Raw genomic sequence first — 13357 nt, forward strand, 5'->3', positions numbered from 1 at the left:
ACTCAAGATCTACCCACACTGGAAGAGTGGCAGATGCAGCTGATGGACTATATGCAACTGGCCGAGATGACTGGTAGACCTGGGACAGGAGAGGGTTGAGGAAGACTGGAGGAAATTCAAGATTTATTTACAAAAATATTGTAATTTGGTTGAATGTTAAGAAGGATGCTAGATCATAAATAATTGCCCACTACTGAATTAGATCTGAATTTGACGATAAGTGAGATTAAGGAAAATACAAACTTTTTGGAGAATTGCTAGATTTTATTTAAATGAGTGGAGATAAGATTGCAAACAAGTGGGTAATTTGCTTGGAAATTTTTTTTGTAACGATGTAAGTGTGAGCGGGAGACGTGAGGGAGTCCAAAGAAGTGACGAAATTATGTTATGATATAAGTAATGTTGTTTATTATTTATGCATTTGTATTCAAAAAACTTTAATAAATATGTTTTTAAAAAAAATAAACATGCAAAGGATTTCAAGTTCTCCTGTGGAACTCGGGTCTATTATTTTAGAATCCGAACACACAATTATCATCTGGCCACATTCCCAAGTTAATCTAGGTGCATGCTACCAGGCACATCGAAAGATGAGGTGGAAGTGAATCCCAACTCCCCATCTTATTTATGCAGAGGCTCAAGGTCTAATGCACTTTTTAAAGTCTCTGAAAGAACAAGGGTTATGACAGGTCATGGTGGGTCAGGGACTAGGTCTGTCATCTTGGCAGGCCAAAGGAGTGCAAATGAGAGCAACAAAAACTCCACTGCCAAGAGCAGGGAATGCAAAGATCAGGTTATCCCTGCACAGCAACAGCTGCTTGGTATTCATTCATCAGCGTACGCAGGAGCTCTACTTTTATAATGGATTGGCTCGGAAAGGCAACCTACCGTTACTTCTCGACACCTCTGTCTGCTCCTGAATAAACCCCATCTTCTGCCAGGATGGGAAGAACAAGAGGATCTAATTGACCTCCTCAAACATGCAGCATGTCAGCCATATTTGTGACCTAGGTCCATAAGAAGCTGCTTGAGTCAGACTATTTGGCAATGTAGCCCAACATTATCAAATGACTGGTAGAGACGCTCCAGAGTCTTTTGAAAAAACAAAACACCTGGAGATGGCAGGTGGCCCTCACAACACACAAGAACCATCACCTGAACAAACTCTCTAGCTTGTAGCCATGCCCCTGCAAGCATATACACACAAGCACACTTTCCAGTGCAGCAAGATCTGGAATACCCAAGACCAGAGGATGAACCTCAAAACAAAAGCTCAGAGTCAAGCAGCAGTAACTGCACTCTTTTCTGCCAAGTAGCATTCCATATTATTTCCCAGTGCCACAATTTGCAACAGTACAGTGGTACCTCTGGTTATGAACACTTCTGGTTACGAACTCTGCTAACCCGGAAGTAGCTGCTCCTGGTTGCAAACTTTGCCCCAGGGTATGAATGGAAATCGTGTGCCAGAGGCTTGCGAGCAGCAGGAGGCCCCATTAGTGAAAGCACACCTCAGGATAAGAATGGTTTCAGCTTAAGAACGGACCTCCGGAATGAATTAAGTTCATAACCAGAGGTACCACTGTACAGTGAAACTCTGAATTTTTTATGCACTGCTAACCATTTTTTTCTCTACCATTGTGACAACAAAATACTTTAAAAAACGGCAGTGGCTCACAAACACTGGCCTTTAGCAACAGCCATCAACCCCTCCTGCTGCTTGGGCCCTATGAAACATGCAGAAGCCTTGGGAGAAAAGTGAAGTCCTCTCTCACTTTGTGATGGAGTATAGAGTTAAGAAACAGCACATATATTTTCCACTGCTTGGAAGGACTTCTGCCATTTCTAGCATTCTCAAAACCCCGGAGCAAATAAGAGCTCTGGGAAAGGGATCTGTGTATCAAAGGATGTCCTGCAGGAATACAGATCTGTAATAGAAAACTACCAAAGTAGTGTATGTGGAACATGGGAAACAGTCTAATACCAGGTCAAGCTACTTATTTATCTAACCCAATGCTCTCCTCGCAGGCTGGTGATGGCTCTCAAGCAGAGGCCTTTCATATCACCCACTCTCACATCTTTTTATTTGGAAGGACTGAACTAGAGACCTTCTGCATGCAAGCAAGGGTTCTATCACTGAACTACGGTCTCTCCCAGCCTAGTGTAGCCAAATATACAATACTTTGCAAGTTAAAACTAACCCTTTTCAATTAGACTGAAATGAAATGAAATTACACTGGATTTAGATTACAGTTCTTACCACTTTTTTTTTAAGTCTTTGGGCAACTTACAAATAAAATAAAAATGTATAATGCATTTAAAACATAGATATGCCAAATTACAGCAACCCATACAACTGCTAAGAACACCACTAAGGCAATGATAAATTAACTAATACCTATGAAATAAAACAAACAAACAAACCAAACCAATCAAAATGCCAATAACCATGTAGTGCCATTGGATTCCAAGAACTGTGCGAAGAAGAAAACTCATGCATGAGGACTTTCCAGTTCCCTTCCTTACACAATCCTTCACATGACCCGAAAAACTACTCCAGAGAGTCCAAAAAGCATCCTTGACAGCACAGAATGGGGCACAGGGGTCTGCCAAAGGAGTGGGAACCTGTTCTGCTTGCACAAAGTGCCTCTGCTCAATTTTGAGCTACCTTCCAGATTTTTCAGGGGAGTTGCAGAGAAGAGGGAGGAGGGGTCAAGGAAACACCTTTTCTGCAAGCTTCCTTAGGCTTCTGGTTCTCATGATGCCAGCAGAGTAACTAAAATACTGAAGTAACTAAGTAACTAAATACTGAAACTGTACAGGACAATGGTGAGCAGAAAGTATAGCTCCATGTAACATGAAAATAAAAAACATTTTTGCCCTAGCAGGGAAATTTTTTATATAAACTTTGAACGGAAGGCATGTTCTACTTTAAACATTTTCAATTCAGCAAGTAGTCCTATTCTGATCCACAACCAACTCACAAGAAGATCACCCTTAGTCCCATGCCTCTTGTTTCCAAGAAAAATAAAAGAAAAAGGTAAAATAGGAAATAAAAAACCTTCCTGCAAAGGCTACAAGTTCCTTTAGAAACTAGTTTCTGCACCACTTTCTTGTACTTGGTACTGTGGGCAAGTATTATCCAATATTGAAGGAGCTCCATGCCAGCAAAGCTCTGAATGGCCTAAGAAGTATCTCAAAAAAATATTTTGCAGCAGCTGGCCGATAATGTAAAATGAACACTTTTTAAACTTCTTCAGGCTAAGACAAAATAAATCCATTTGCAAATTCAGCTTTTCCACATGCAATATTGCTGGTGTTCTCTCCAAGGACACACTACACACCAGTATCCAAATAAGTAAACAGAATGTTACAGGACAGAAGGGGAAAGAAGGCTATTTATCAAGCCCACTATGTGACATTTGCCTGAAGTTTACTGTTCCTGGCAACCCTGAGATCACCGAATAAAATAATTTTCTTAACAGTTAATTGTTTTAGATGTTTTTAACCTGTCTTAGAATGTTTTTTTAAAAAAAATAATAATAATGTGGATGTGTTTGCTCCTTGAGCTGCTTTATTCTTCTTCTTCATCACCACCACCACCATCATTATCACAATCATCATCATCATCATCATCATCATCATCATCACCACAGAGGTCCCAGCTCAGATTTTGGTATTTTTTCCAAATCATCTCCATCAATTCACAATGAAGTTATGCTTATACTTTAAACGGATGATTAAAAACAAGAAACGTTTCCTTTTCTTCTACAAGAGATTGCAATAAAATTGTAAGAGAAGTTGTACTTACTACTGTGCACAATCGATCAACTGATATTCATTAGATCTCTCGTAGCAGGCTTTCACACCTTCATCTTGCCAAAGTGTTTTTGTATGTTCATAGAACTCCTGGAAGCAAACATAAAGGGAGCAACAAGTCAGCAGGGACAAGGCCCCCCGGAGGCAAACAAAAAAAGGCAACACGCTTTTACTTAATGAACAAACAACCAAATAAAACAGCAGAAGTCCTAAGAAGCTTTCTGACTACAAACATGCTGCTGCATTAACGGATATCCTCAATCTTCACTTAATTAGGTTCAGCACACAGAGCCTGCTACACATTACAAAAAGGATTAAAATACATTCAAATGTCTCAGAAAGCAAAGAATGAACATTCATATTTCCGCCAATGTAGAAGTGTGCTTCACTCAGTACGCTGAATGCTTATGTAAAGTATAGACTACTTTGCGTAGTTGCTAACATTTTTATAAAGGACGCAGAAATAATTTTTCTCTAAGAATGGTTATAATTTGCTTTAAGGAAAGCCTTTCTGTCCTTATTCAAATAATTTGCTGTATTGAAACCCAATAGAAGAATTTCATTTTAAAAAATAATACAGAAGAATGGTGCACTTGACTTGTGTATAAACTGATATATATAGTCATGCCTTGGTTTTTGAACAGCTTAGTTCATGAACAACTCAGAACAAAATGTTGCAAATCTGGAAGTAGGTGTTCCGGTTTGCAAACTTTGCCTCGGAAGCCAAATGTCCGGTGCAGCTCCTGCAGCCAATTGGAAGCTGTGCCTTGGTTTCTGAACATTTTGGAAGTCGAACGGACTTCCAGAACGCATTCTGTTTGAAAACCAAGGTACGACTGTAGTTGGGATAGTGCAATGTTGCTGGAGGTCACAGGAATGAAGATGTCACAGAAGTGCCACTCATTCAGAGTGGCGGAGAGAGCTCAGCCCCAAATGATCACAGTATGCCTCATTCTCTTCAGTGTCACAGGATGTTGTAAGAACCTAGAACTGTTCATTAATGGCCTTTCAACATTCTCCATCCTATTTGGGGGCAGGGAAATTGGGCAGATCATTCCACCAAATTTTCCAACTGTCTCTTGGGAGTGTGCTCATCATTAGCATTAACAGTGCTTCTTTCTCCCCCTTCCTCCCCGCAAGGATTTGTGGTTTTTTGCTGTTGCTGCAAGTGGCAACAGGAGCCTGGTCACCATTTTGCACCCTACCCTGCCCCCCAAAGGAAAATTTCTCTCTCCCTGGAGAAATTTGGTGGAATGATCTGCCCAATTTTCCTGCCCCCAAACCACATATTAAAAATCTTGCAAAGTGGCCGTGTGTGTGTGTAGGGGAAAAAGAGAGAAGTGAGAGAAATTTTAATCAGAAAAATGTCTTCTGAGCATTTTCAGTTCATCTTCAGAATGTACAGAACATTCTCTGACGCTGAGATTTGGGTAGCTACTTCGGACTCATGTAAAAGGCTGATGCAACAAGTCCAATTTCTTAGAATGCATCGAATATACCTTTTCAATCTTTTAAAATGTCAATGTTAACATTCTAAAGAATTTTCATTCAGGTTCAGGTTTTGAATTATGCTGTAACTCTGCATGATTGCGCAAGCTAAGCCTGACTAGCTCTTTCTTCTCCTTATTCAGATAAACTTTTGTTATGTGTTCAAATGAAGTAAAGAACCAACTTTTGTCAGGACCAAATATAATTTTGAGCTCACCAAAAGTTAATGAGTAGCTAATCTTTTCAGTATTTATGGGTTATACATTGTCCAAATATAGAACAGAACATTAAATAACTGGGCTTGACCAATCACTTGGGAGAATTACACAAAGGAGAGACCTTGGGAGATCTTACACAAAAAGTATTTTGGAAACTGTCAAACTACTTAAGAGATTTCTAAAGAGCTTAGTACGAATCACTTGTGTTGACTTGTTTTGGAATCCATCTGAGTTGGTGAATACGGATGTACTGGATTTTCAGGTTCCAAATACATGAGAGATCTCTGGAAATGAACTGAAGAAAAACACAGAACAGTTGCATGATGTTTCGAACATCTCACAGTCCATAACCAACTTAGAAAAGGATTTGAGGAACCGAATTTTTTATCTCTGCAACAACAGCAGTCCTCTATTTAGAATTTGTTATATTCTCTGGATGGCCCAGGGAAAACGTACTTTTGCTGATCTTTAACCTCCCTTTAGTGTTGTATCTGTTTTAACACTACCAAGTGCCTACTTGAACATGCAGTTGAACTTTCAAAAAGCTTTAGTCGTATCTCACGAAAAGCTCCTAAGTAAGCTTAGAGGGGAGGTCTTGTGGATCACAAATTGTTTAAGTTGCAGAAACAAAGAGTGGGAATAAATGGACATTTCCCCAAATGGTGGAGTCCTCCGAGGACTGGTATTGGGACCTATGCTTTTTAACTTGATATCTGAAGGCAGCCCTGTGTAGGGAAGTTTTTAATGCTTATGTTGTGTTTTTAATATTCAGTTGGCAGCCACCCAGAGTGGCTGGAGAAATCCAGTCAGATGGGTGGGGTATGTATGTATGTATGTATGTATGTGTGTATGTATGTATGTATGTATGTATGTATAAATAAATAAATAAATAAATAAATAAATATTTTATTATTATTATTACTACAAGTGAGCAGTGAGGTGACATATTTGCTGATGATACTAAATAGTTCAGGGTTATTAAAACCAAAGGACTGCGAAGAGCTCCAAGAGGACCTCTCCAAACTGAGTGAATGGGCAATAAAATGAAAAATGCAATTCAATGTAAGAAAGCGATGCACATTGGGGCAAAAATTCTTCATTTTACATATATACACTTATGGGGCCTAGATTTATGGTGATGGACCAAGAATGAGACCTGGGGGTCAAAGAAGATAGTTTGATGAAGCTGTTGACCCAGCTGTGAAAAAGACAAATTCCATAATAGGGATCATTAGGAAAGGAACTGAAAATTATACTGCAGGTATCATAATGCCATTATATAAATCTACATGGCAATCACATATGGAATACTGTGCACAGTTCTGGTTGACTCATTAGAAATGGAAAAGGCTCAGAAAAGGGCAACCGAAATGACTGACTAGATGACACAAGACCCCTATGGAGAAAGTTTGCCGTCTTTGGGACTTTCTACTTTAGAGAAAAGGCGAGTAAGAGGTGACATGGTAGAAGTTCATAAAATTATGCATGGCATGGGGAAAGTGCTGCAATGTTCTACCTTGAGCCGTTTCTACCCACAAGTGGCAAAGAAAAGAAAGGGAGGGAATAAGGAGGAAGACTAGGAAATCCCATGCACTGTAGCAACAGTTTTACTTTGACCAGTACACTCTACTGGGGAATGATTCATTTAATTGACTGAGAATGAGAGCTGCAAGTTTGAGGTTCACAGCAAAATGTATGAACCATGAGAACTTGACTTTGCTTGATGTTACCTTATAACTAACCTGAACTACACCCTACTTACACTATCTTTTTAATAGGGTTATTAACTTTCCACGTGGGATGGAAAAAGAATCCAAGTCCACACACTGCTTGAACTTCTTAACTGAGAAAGCAAAACCAGGACCCACAATCAATACTAACTTTTAGATTAGTGGGCTATCAGCAAATAACTGAGAAATGAGCAACGTTAACTGTAGTTTGAGCAGGGAATGTTTCACCGAGATCACACTCCACTTCCACACTAATTTAAACACACAGTTTGGATTGGCCCCTGCCCTCTATAAAGTTGTGGCTTTACATTATTATCATCCGTTTATTAATTGCCTTCTATATACCGTATTTTTTGCCCTATAGGACGCACTTTTTCCCCTCCAAAAATGAAGGGGAAATGTGTGTGCGTCCTATGGGGCAAATGCAGGCTTCAGGAGAGCCCCACCGCCAGCCCCACAAGCAGCGCGCCATCCCGCTGTCTCCAGACGTGGTTTGGAGGCTGGCAGAGGGCTTCCCCCTCCCCCAGCCCCAGAGCGATGCTGAAGCTGTCCGCAGCTTCGTTATCGCTCTGGCTCTCGTTCTGGGGCTTCCCCCGCCCCAGCCCCGCGCCTGGGGCGGGGGGAGAAATAATTCCCCCCCGAAATCTAGGTGTTTCCTATGGGCCGGTGCGTCCTATAGGGCGAAAAATACGGTAACTGTCTTAAAGCGATGTGTGATAAAAACAATTAAAGACACAAAACCGTCCGCAAAACCTTTTAAAATAAAACTGAAATGGTACAAAACGATGCCTTAGCTGATATTTCTGCATTGTGGGGGGTTGGACTAGATGACCCTTGGATCCCTTCTAACCCTATGATTGTATGATTCTGTGAAAATCATGGCAAAGAGTGGGAAAGGCTGTTGCAATAAAAACGCCTTCAATTGTTTCTGGAAAGTAAAAAATAGTGGGTGCCTGCTATATCTCGATAGGAATGCTATTCTACAGAACATGGGCAGCCACACTAAAAGCACTGCTCTGAGTTACTGCAGAGTGAGCTTCTAACATCTCTGGAACTTGCAGGAGAAGGTCCTCAGCTGTCTAGAGCATTATACGTTATTACTAACACCTTGAACTTGACTTGCAGCACCTCTACTCTTCCTGCAGCCACAACACATACCAGCCGAAGAGAGGATTAAGCAGGAGCATGGCACTAACTGATCAACGTCAGCTTTTGCACTTTTTACATTTGCTTTATTGCTAAAAAGAACCAGTGCAAAGTTGCAAAGGAAAAGAAAATGCAGCGTTTCAGATTTCCGAGAGTTACTACTGGTAACAATAAAGGCTTCAAAAGGAAATCGGAGGAAAAGACTTGCATTTGAGACACTGACAATACTTCTCAAGTGAACTGCCAAGAAAAATGAAATAACTTCGGCTAACACAAAATAGGGATTTTACAAAGCTAAGCAGCTAGCTCACTACCCAAAGTCAGCAATTTCTGGATTTTAGTTTGACCAAGGTTTAGTTAACACAGGGAGCTTATGAACAAGCCCCTGCATATACAAAGGCCTTTGAGAGGCTGAAGAAGCAGCAACTGATATAACTAGCTCCAGAATCTGTTCCAGCCTTCTCAACTGTTCACTGTCCTCATCAGTGCCTGGGTTCTTCAGCAGATAAGAGAGGAGGAGTACGTCACAGAAACTTCGATGTTTGCCCAGTCTGCTGAAGTCAAGCAGGCCTGGGAGAGTGAGGTTCTAGCAATATTGGAGGTTGTGTTCAAGAAGGCTGTAATGGGGCTCTCCAGCTGGCGGTAGAAAATGGTGAAGAGTCAGTAGCTGCTACTGCTACCCAGAAGCGTATTCCTGCTCAGAGATCTCTGTGTAAGCTGGCTGGCCCCAAGTATTTCATTTATCTTTGTAGAGGTTTACTACAGTTGGTATGGAAACACCAAGCACATTATTTCTATATACTGCACACTGCCTCATACTCTGCTGGTGTTCAATAAGCACTGTGATGTAGGAGGAGAGCATGCTTCTTAAAACCCAGCTTCTGTAAGAGCTTCCCCAAGCTCAAGAAATGGCTCTGCTAGCAATACTGGCTGCTGTTCCATTCTACAAGCTTTGCAGATCAAAGATGAAAAAAACAAATAAATATGACCAGCAGAGGGTGCAAAGAAAGCAAAGAAGCCCACATGAAGAGGCAGGCATATTGGCCCTAGCACAGTAAGTCAACATACTGTGGGACAGCGATATCAAGCCCAAAGCCACTTCAAACGGGACAATTTTGTCCCCCCACTCCCACTTCCTGCAAACCTTTAGTGGCATGGGGGCCGTTACAATCTCCCCCATTTCAATGTTCCTTCTTGCTGTACTCAAACTTCTCCCTCTTCCACTTCTCGGCTGCATAACACAAGGGAGATAAAGGATGTAGAACCCTCAATACAGTGGTGCCCCGCAAGACGAACGCCTCGGAAGACGAAAAGCTCGCTAGACAAAGGAGTTTTTCGTTTTCTTAGCCGCTTCGCAAGACGCATCTCCCTATGGGCTTGCTTCGCAAAACGAAGCTTGCCCCGCAAGCTCCGGGGATAGCGGGGAAGCGCAGCGCGTCTTCCCCGCTGTCCCCGGACCTCTTTTGAAGCAAGGGGCGGCGGGGAGAAGATCGCTTCTCCCCGTTGCCAGCCCCACAATCTCCGTGCGCACCTTCCCCTCTCTCCCCGGACCCCTTTTGAAGCAAGGGGCGGCAACGGGGAGAAGCGATCTTCTCCCCTCCGCCCCTTGCTTCAAAAGAGGGGACAGAGGGAAAGGCGCGCGCGCCTTCCCCTCTCTCCCCCGACCCCTTTTGAACCAAGGGGCAGCAACGGGGAGAAGCGATTCTCCCCGCTGCCCCTTCCCTTGCTTTAAAACAGGTCCGGGGACAGAGGGGAAGGCGCGCGCCTTCCCCTCTGTCCCCGGAGATTGCGGGGCAGGCAACGGGGAGAAGCAATCTTCTCCCCACCGCCCCTTGCTTTAAACAGGTCCGGGGACAGAGGGGAAGGCGCTTGGCGCTTCCCCTCTGACCCCGGACGGTCTCCATAGGAACGCATTGATTGATTTTCAATGCATTCCTATGGGAAACCGTGCTTCGCAAGACGAAAAACTCGCAAGAAGAAAAAACTTGCGGAACGAATTAATTTCGTCTTGCGAGGCACCACTGTAATCCATAGTACTTTTATCATACAACAACTTTACTCAGACCTCTGACTTCACTTTTGCTCCCCTACCCTGATTTCATGCAGATCCAGGATTGTGTTGTAGCACTACAAATTCTCCGTGTAAAGGGTAAAGGGGGTCATAAAGGAACATGAACTAACACACACACACACACACACACACGTATTTGATATTCCTGGACTAAATCACTACATGCAACAGATGGGCAATGAAAAAATAAACGAGGCTCTGATCAACTTCAAGCAATTCTACATGGCTCTGATCCTGTCCCATTTCATTAATTTTGCTCTATAAGTGGATGGGTTAAAAAGCCATCCATGCCATTCCGTGTACTAGGCTTGTTACCTAGAAAGAAGCCAGACTAGCTCTTGTATGTTGGTTTCTTGTTGTCATAACATCAGTTCATCCACTGGCACATTCTAATAGAGCACATGATGTAACAGCAGCAATGCAGGTTATTCCTGCAACTATATATTAGAACCTTTTAATAGAAGGACTCTAAAAATATCCTTCTGCTACCCATGAAAAACTGTGCAGCTCTGTCTACAATGCAAGACCAGGATCTTATCAATGTGAAAAAATACTGATCCAAAAGGTCGCCAGGTCAGAGCACTGTATTTACTACCACTTTTAAATGGAGGTACAATAATTTCTCTCCGTTATGCACTGTTCTCCACCAAAAACCAACCTTAATGTCCTTTTATTGAACAGATCGTCGCATGAGTTGAAAGGGACCTTGTAAGGCAACTAGTCTAGCTATGAACTAACTATGAACATGATATATTGCATTTAATCGAGTCTAATGAGCCATCGAATCTAATGCGCACCCTAATTTTTGCAAAGTAATTTTACAAAAAAGGGTGCACATAACATTCAAATAAGTAGAGTACACTGAAAAGTAAAGCACGCTTCAGCTTTCACCACTCCCACCAGAGAATCTCCCCTGGCACTGGCCCTGCAGCCACTTTCATTCCACGCCCGTCAACCGCTCCAGCCTCCCTTCACAGCTCATGGTCTGTGAGGTGGATGCCGCCGCTGCCACGACAGCAGGGCCCAGTTGCTGCTGGAAAGAGTGGAGGGACTCAAAAGGCCTTCACCAGTTTCTCCATGGTGGCCACGCCCCCCCCCCGACACGCAGGTGGGGAGGGCAACTCCGCCTGTGGCTGCTTGCCAGCCAGTCTCCCTCGCCCGCTCTCGGGGGACTCAAGTCACACAACAGCTGCCCAAGTTGTCGCGGCCAGCTGCTCATAGCAAAGGAGAGCTCAAGGGGGCTAGGGGAGGACTGGCGCCATCTTGAGAGCCGTTTTAACTCGCTGGATGGCGGACTATACTCTCATTGACACAGTAAATTCAAGTATTTACTCGAATGTAATGCACCTTCGAATGTTAATGTACACCCTAATTTGTGTGAGGTAATTTGGCAAAAAGAAAAAGAAAAAAGAAAGAAGTGTGCATTACATCTGAGTAAATATGGCAGGACCTTGCAGGAATCTCTTCCTCACTGCTCATTATGCTGCAACAATACAATACCCCGAGCCACTTAGACAACAATATTTATGCTTCCAACTTCCATCCTACCTCTGCACCTGAAAAGCCATACCCCAGAGACAGGAGATGAAGCAAAATTTGGGCTAAAGGTAGATTTTCAGCTGGTGGTAAAAGGCAATAAAAAAGCTAGATGGATTTTCCCAGGTGAGGAAGTTCCACTTCATGAGTGCCACAACATAGAAGACACTTCCCATGCCCCCACCATCTGGCACAATGGGCTAAAGGTCAGTTCTATTGACCACAGTGGGTGGGGGCCTTGAAACATGAGTCACGAAACTTTCTTTTACAGAGGAAGATCATGCATAACTACTCCAAACATACAGCCTATTGGGTTCTGTCTGGATAGATAGCTGGAGATGCGCTTTGATACGATAGCTGGAGGGCACACCAAAAGTTAGAAATGAACATGTGCTATGCTCTTCTTCCCTTTTCATGAGCTTGGGATTTTTTGAGGGGATGGGGAGATGAAATCACAAACTCCCGAGACTTAAATTAAGCCACTTTAGGATTAGACAACACTGAAACCCTCCTTGTCAAATAAATAAGGATGAGAAAGATACTTGCAAATTTCCCTACAAATGCATCCACTGCCATTGCCTGAAATATGGCTGCACATGTGTCACCGGCACACACTAGCCCAGTTGCCCCCACATACCACTGTTGTCCATTGGACACTTCCTCCACTTTACAAACCCTTATCCATCTGGCCACCTGGATGCTTTTTTTTTTTTTTTTAACCACAAGCAGCCAAGTGAGCAGCTATTTACAAGCTTGACCTTACTGAATAATGGCTATAACAGTACTAATGACAGATTGGAAACCCCCCATCACTCTGCTTTGTGTGTTTCAAAGAAGCCTCTTTGTGCCCCTCTGTGTGTGACTGCATTTTCGATGTAAGGTCCTGCATTATTTAAGGCATGAACCACCTCCAATGGCGGCACCACAAACAAGGCCTCCCCAGCTGATCTCAGTGGGAGAAGATCTGTCAAGTACGCAGGCCCCATGCTGTTTTTAGCTTTGTATGTTAGTACTACTGAAATCTTGAATTGGGTCCAGTGGCCTAGAGACAACCAGTTCAGTTCTTTAAGGACTTTCCCTCTTTCTATTTCTAGGTAGGAGGGAACATTCATTTAACCATACCTTGTACTTCACCTGCAAAGTGTGGCAAATATACCTGCTTTCACCAGAACTACACAAATCAATAACTATCTTCCTGTATAGAACACCGTGTCATCTTTGTATATTGCGATTTGCAGGGGTGGACAGGTTTTAGCATTCATAAGTAATCACAAATATTCTCCAATTCTTGCTTACTCATTGGCTTACTGGGAAATTCTCATAAGTACTAAGATAACAAATGCTTCCTAATA

The 13357-nt window shown here is 42.7% G+C and overlaps 1 protein-coding gene across 5 annotated transcripts in view; it reads right to left on the reverse strand.

The window, feature by feature from the left end:
- GNAS (GNAS complex locus) overlaps positions 1-13357 on the reverse strand; it is a 179131-nt gene that overhangs the window by 38300 nt on the left and 127474 nt on the right. For all 5 annotated transcript variants that reach the window (XM_079979689.1, XM_079979688.1, XM_079979690.1 and 2 more), the window contains exon 5: positions 3809-3906. In XM_079979689.1, the coding sequence (XP_079835815.1) occupies positions 3809-3906 (98 nt within the window). The remainder of the gene's footprint in view (positions 1-3808; positions 3907-13357) is intronic.

This window comes from Podarcis cretensis, assembly GCF_951804945.1.
Source record: "Podarcis cretensis genome assembly, chromosome: 6".
Lineage (NCBI taxonomy): Eukaryota > Metazoa > Chordata > Lepidosauria > Squamata > Lacertidae > Podarcis > Podarcis cretensis.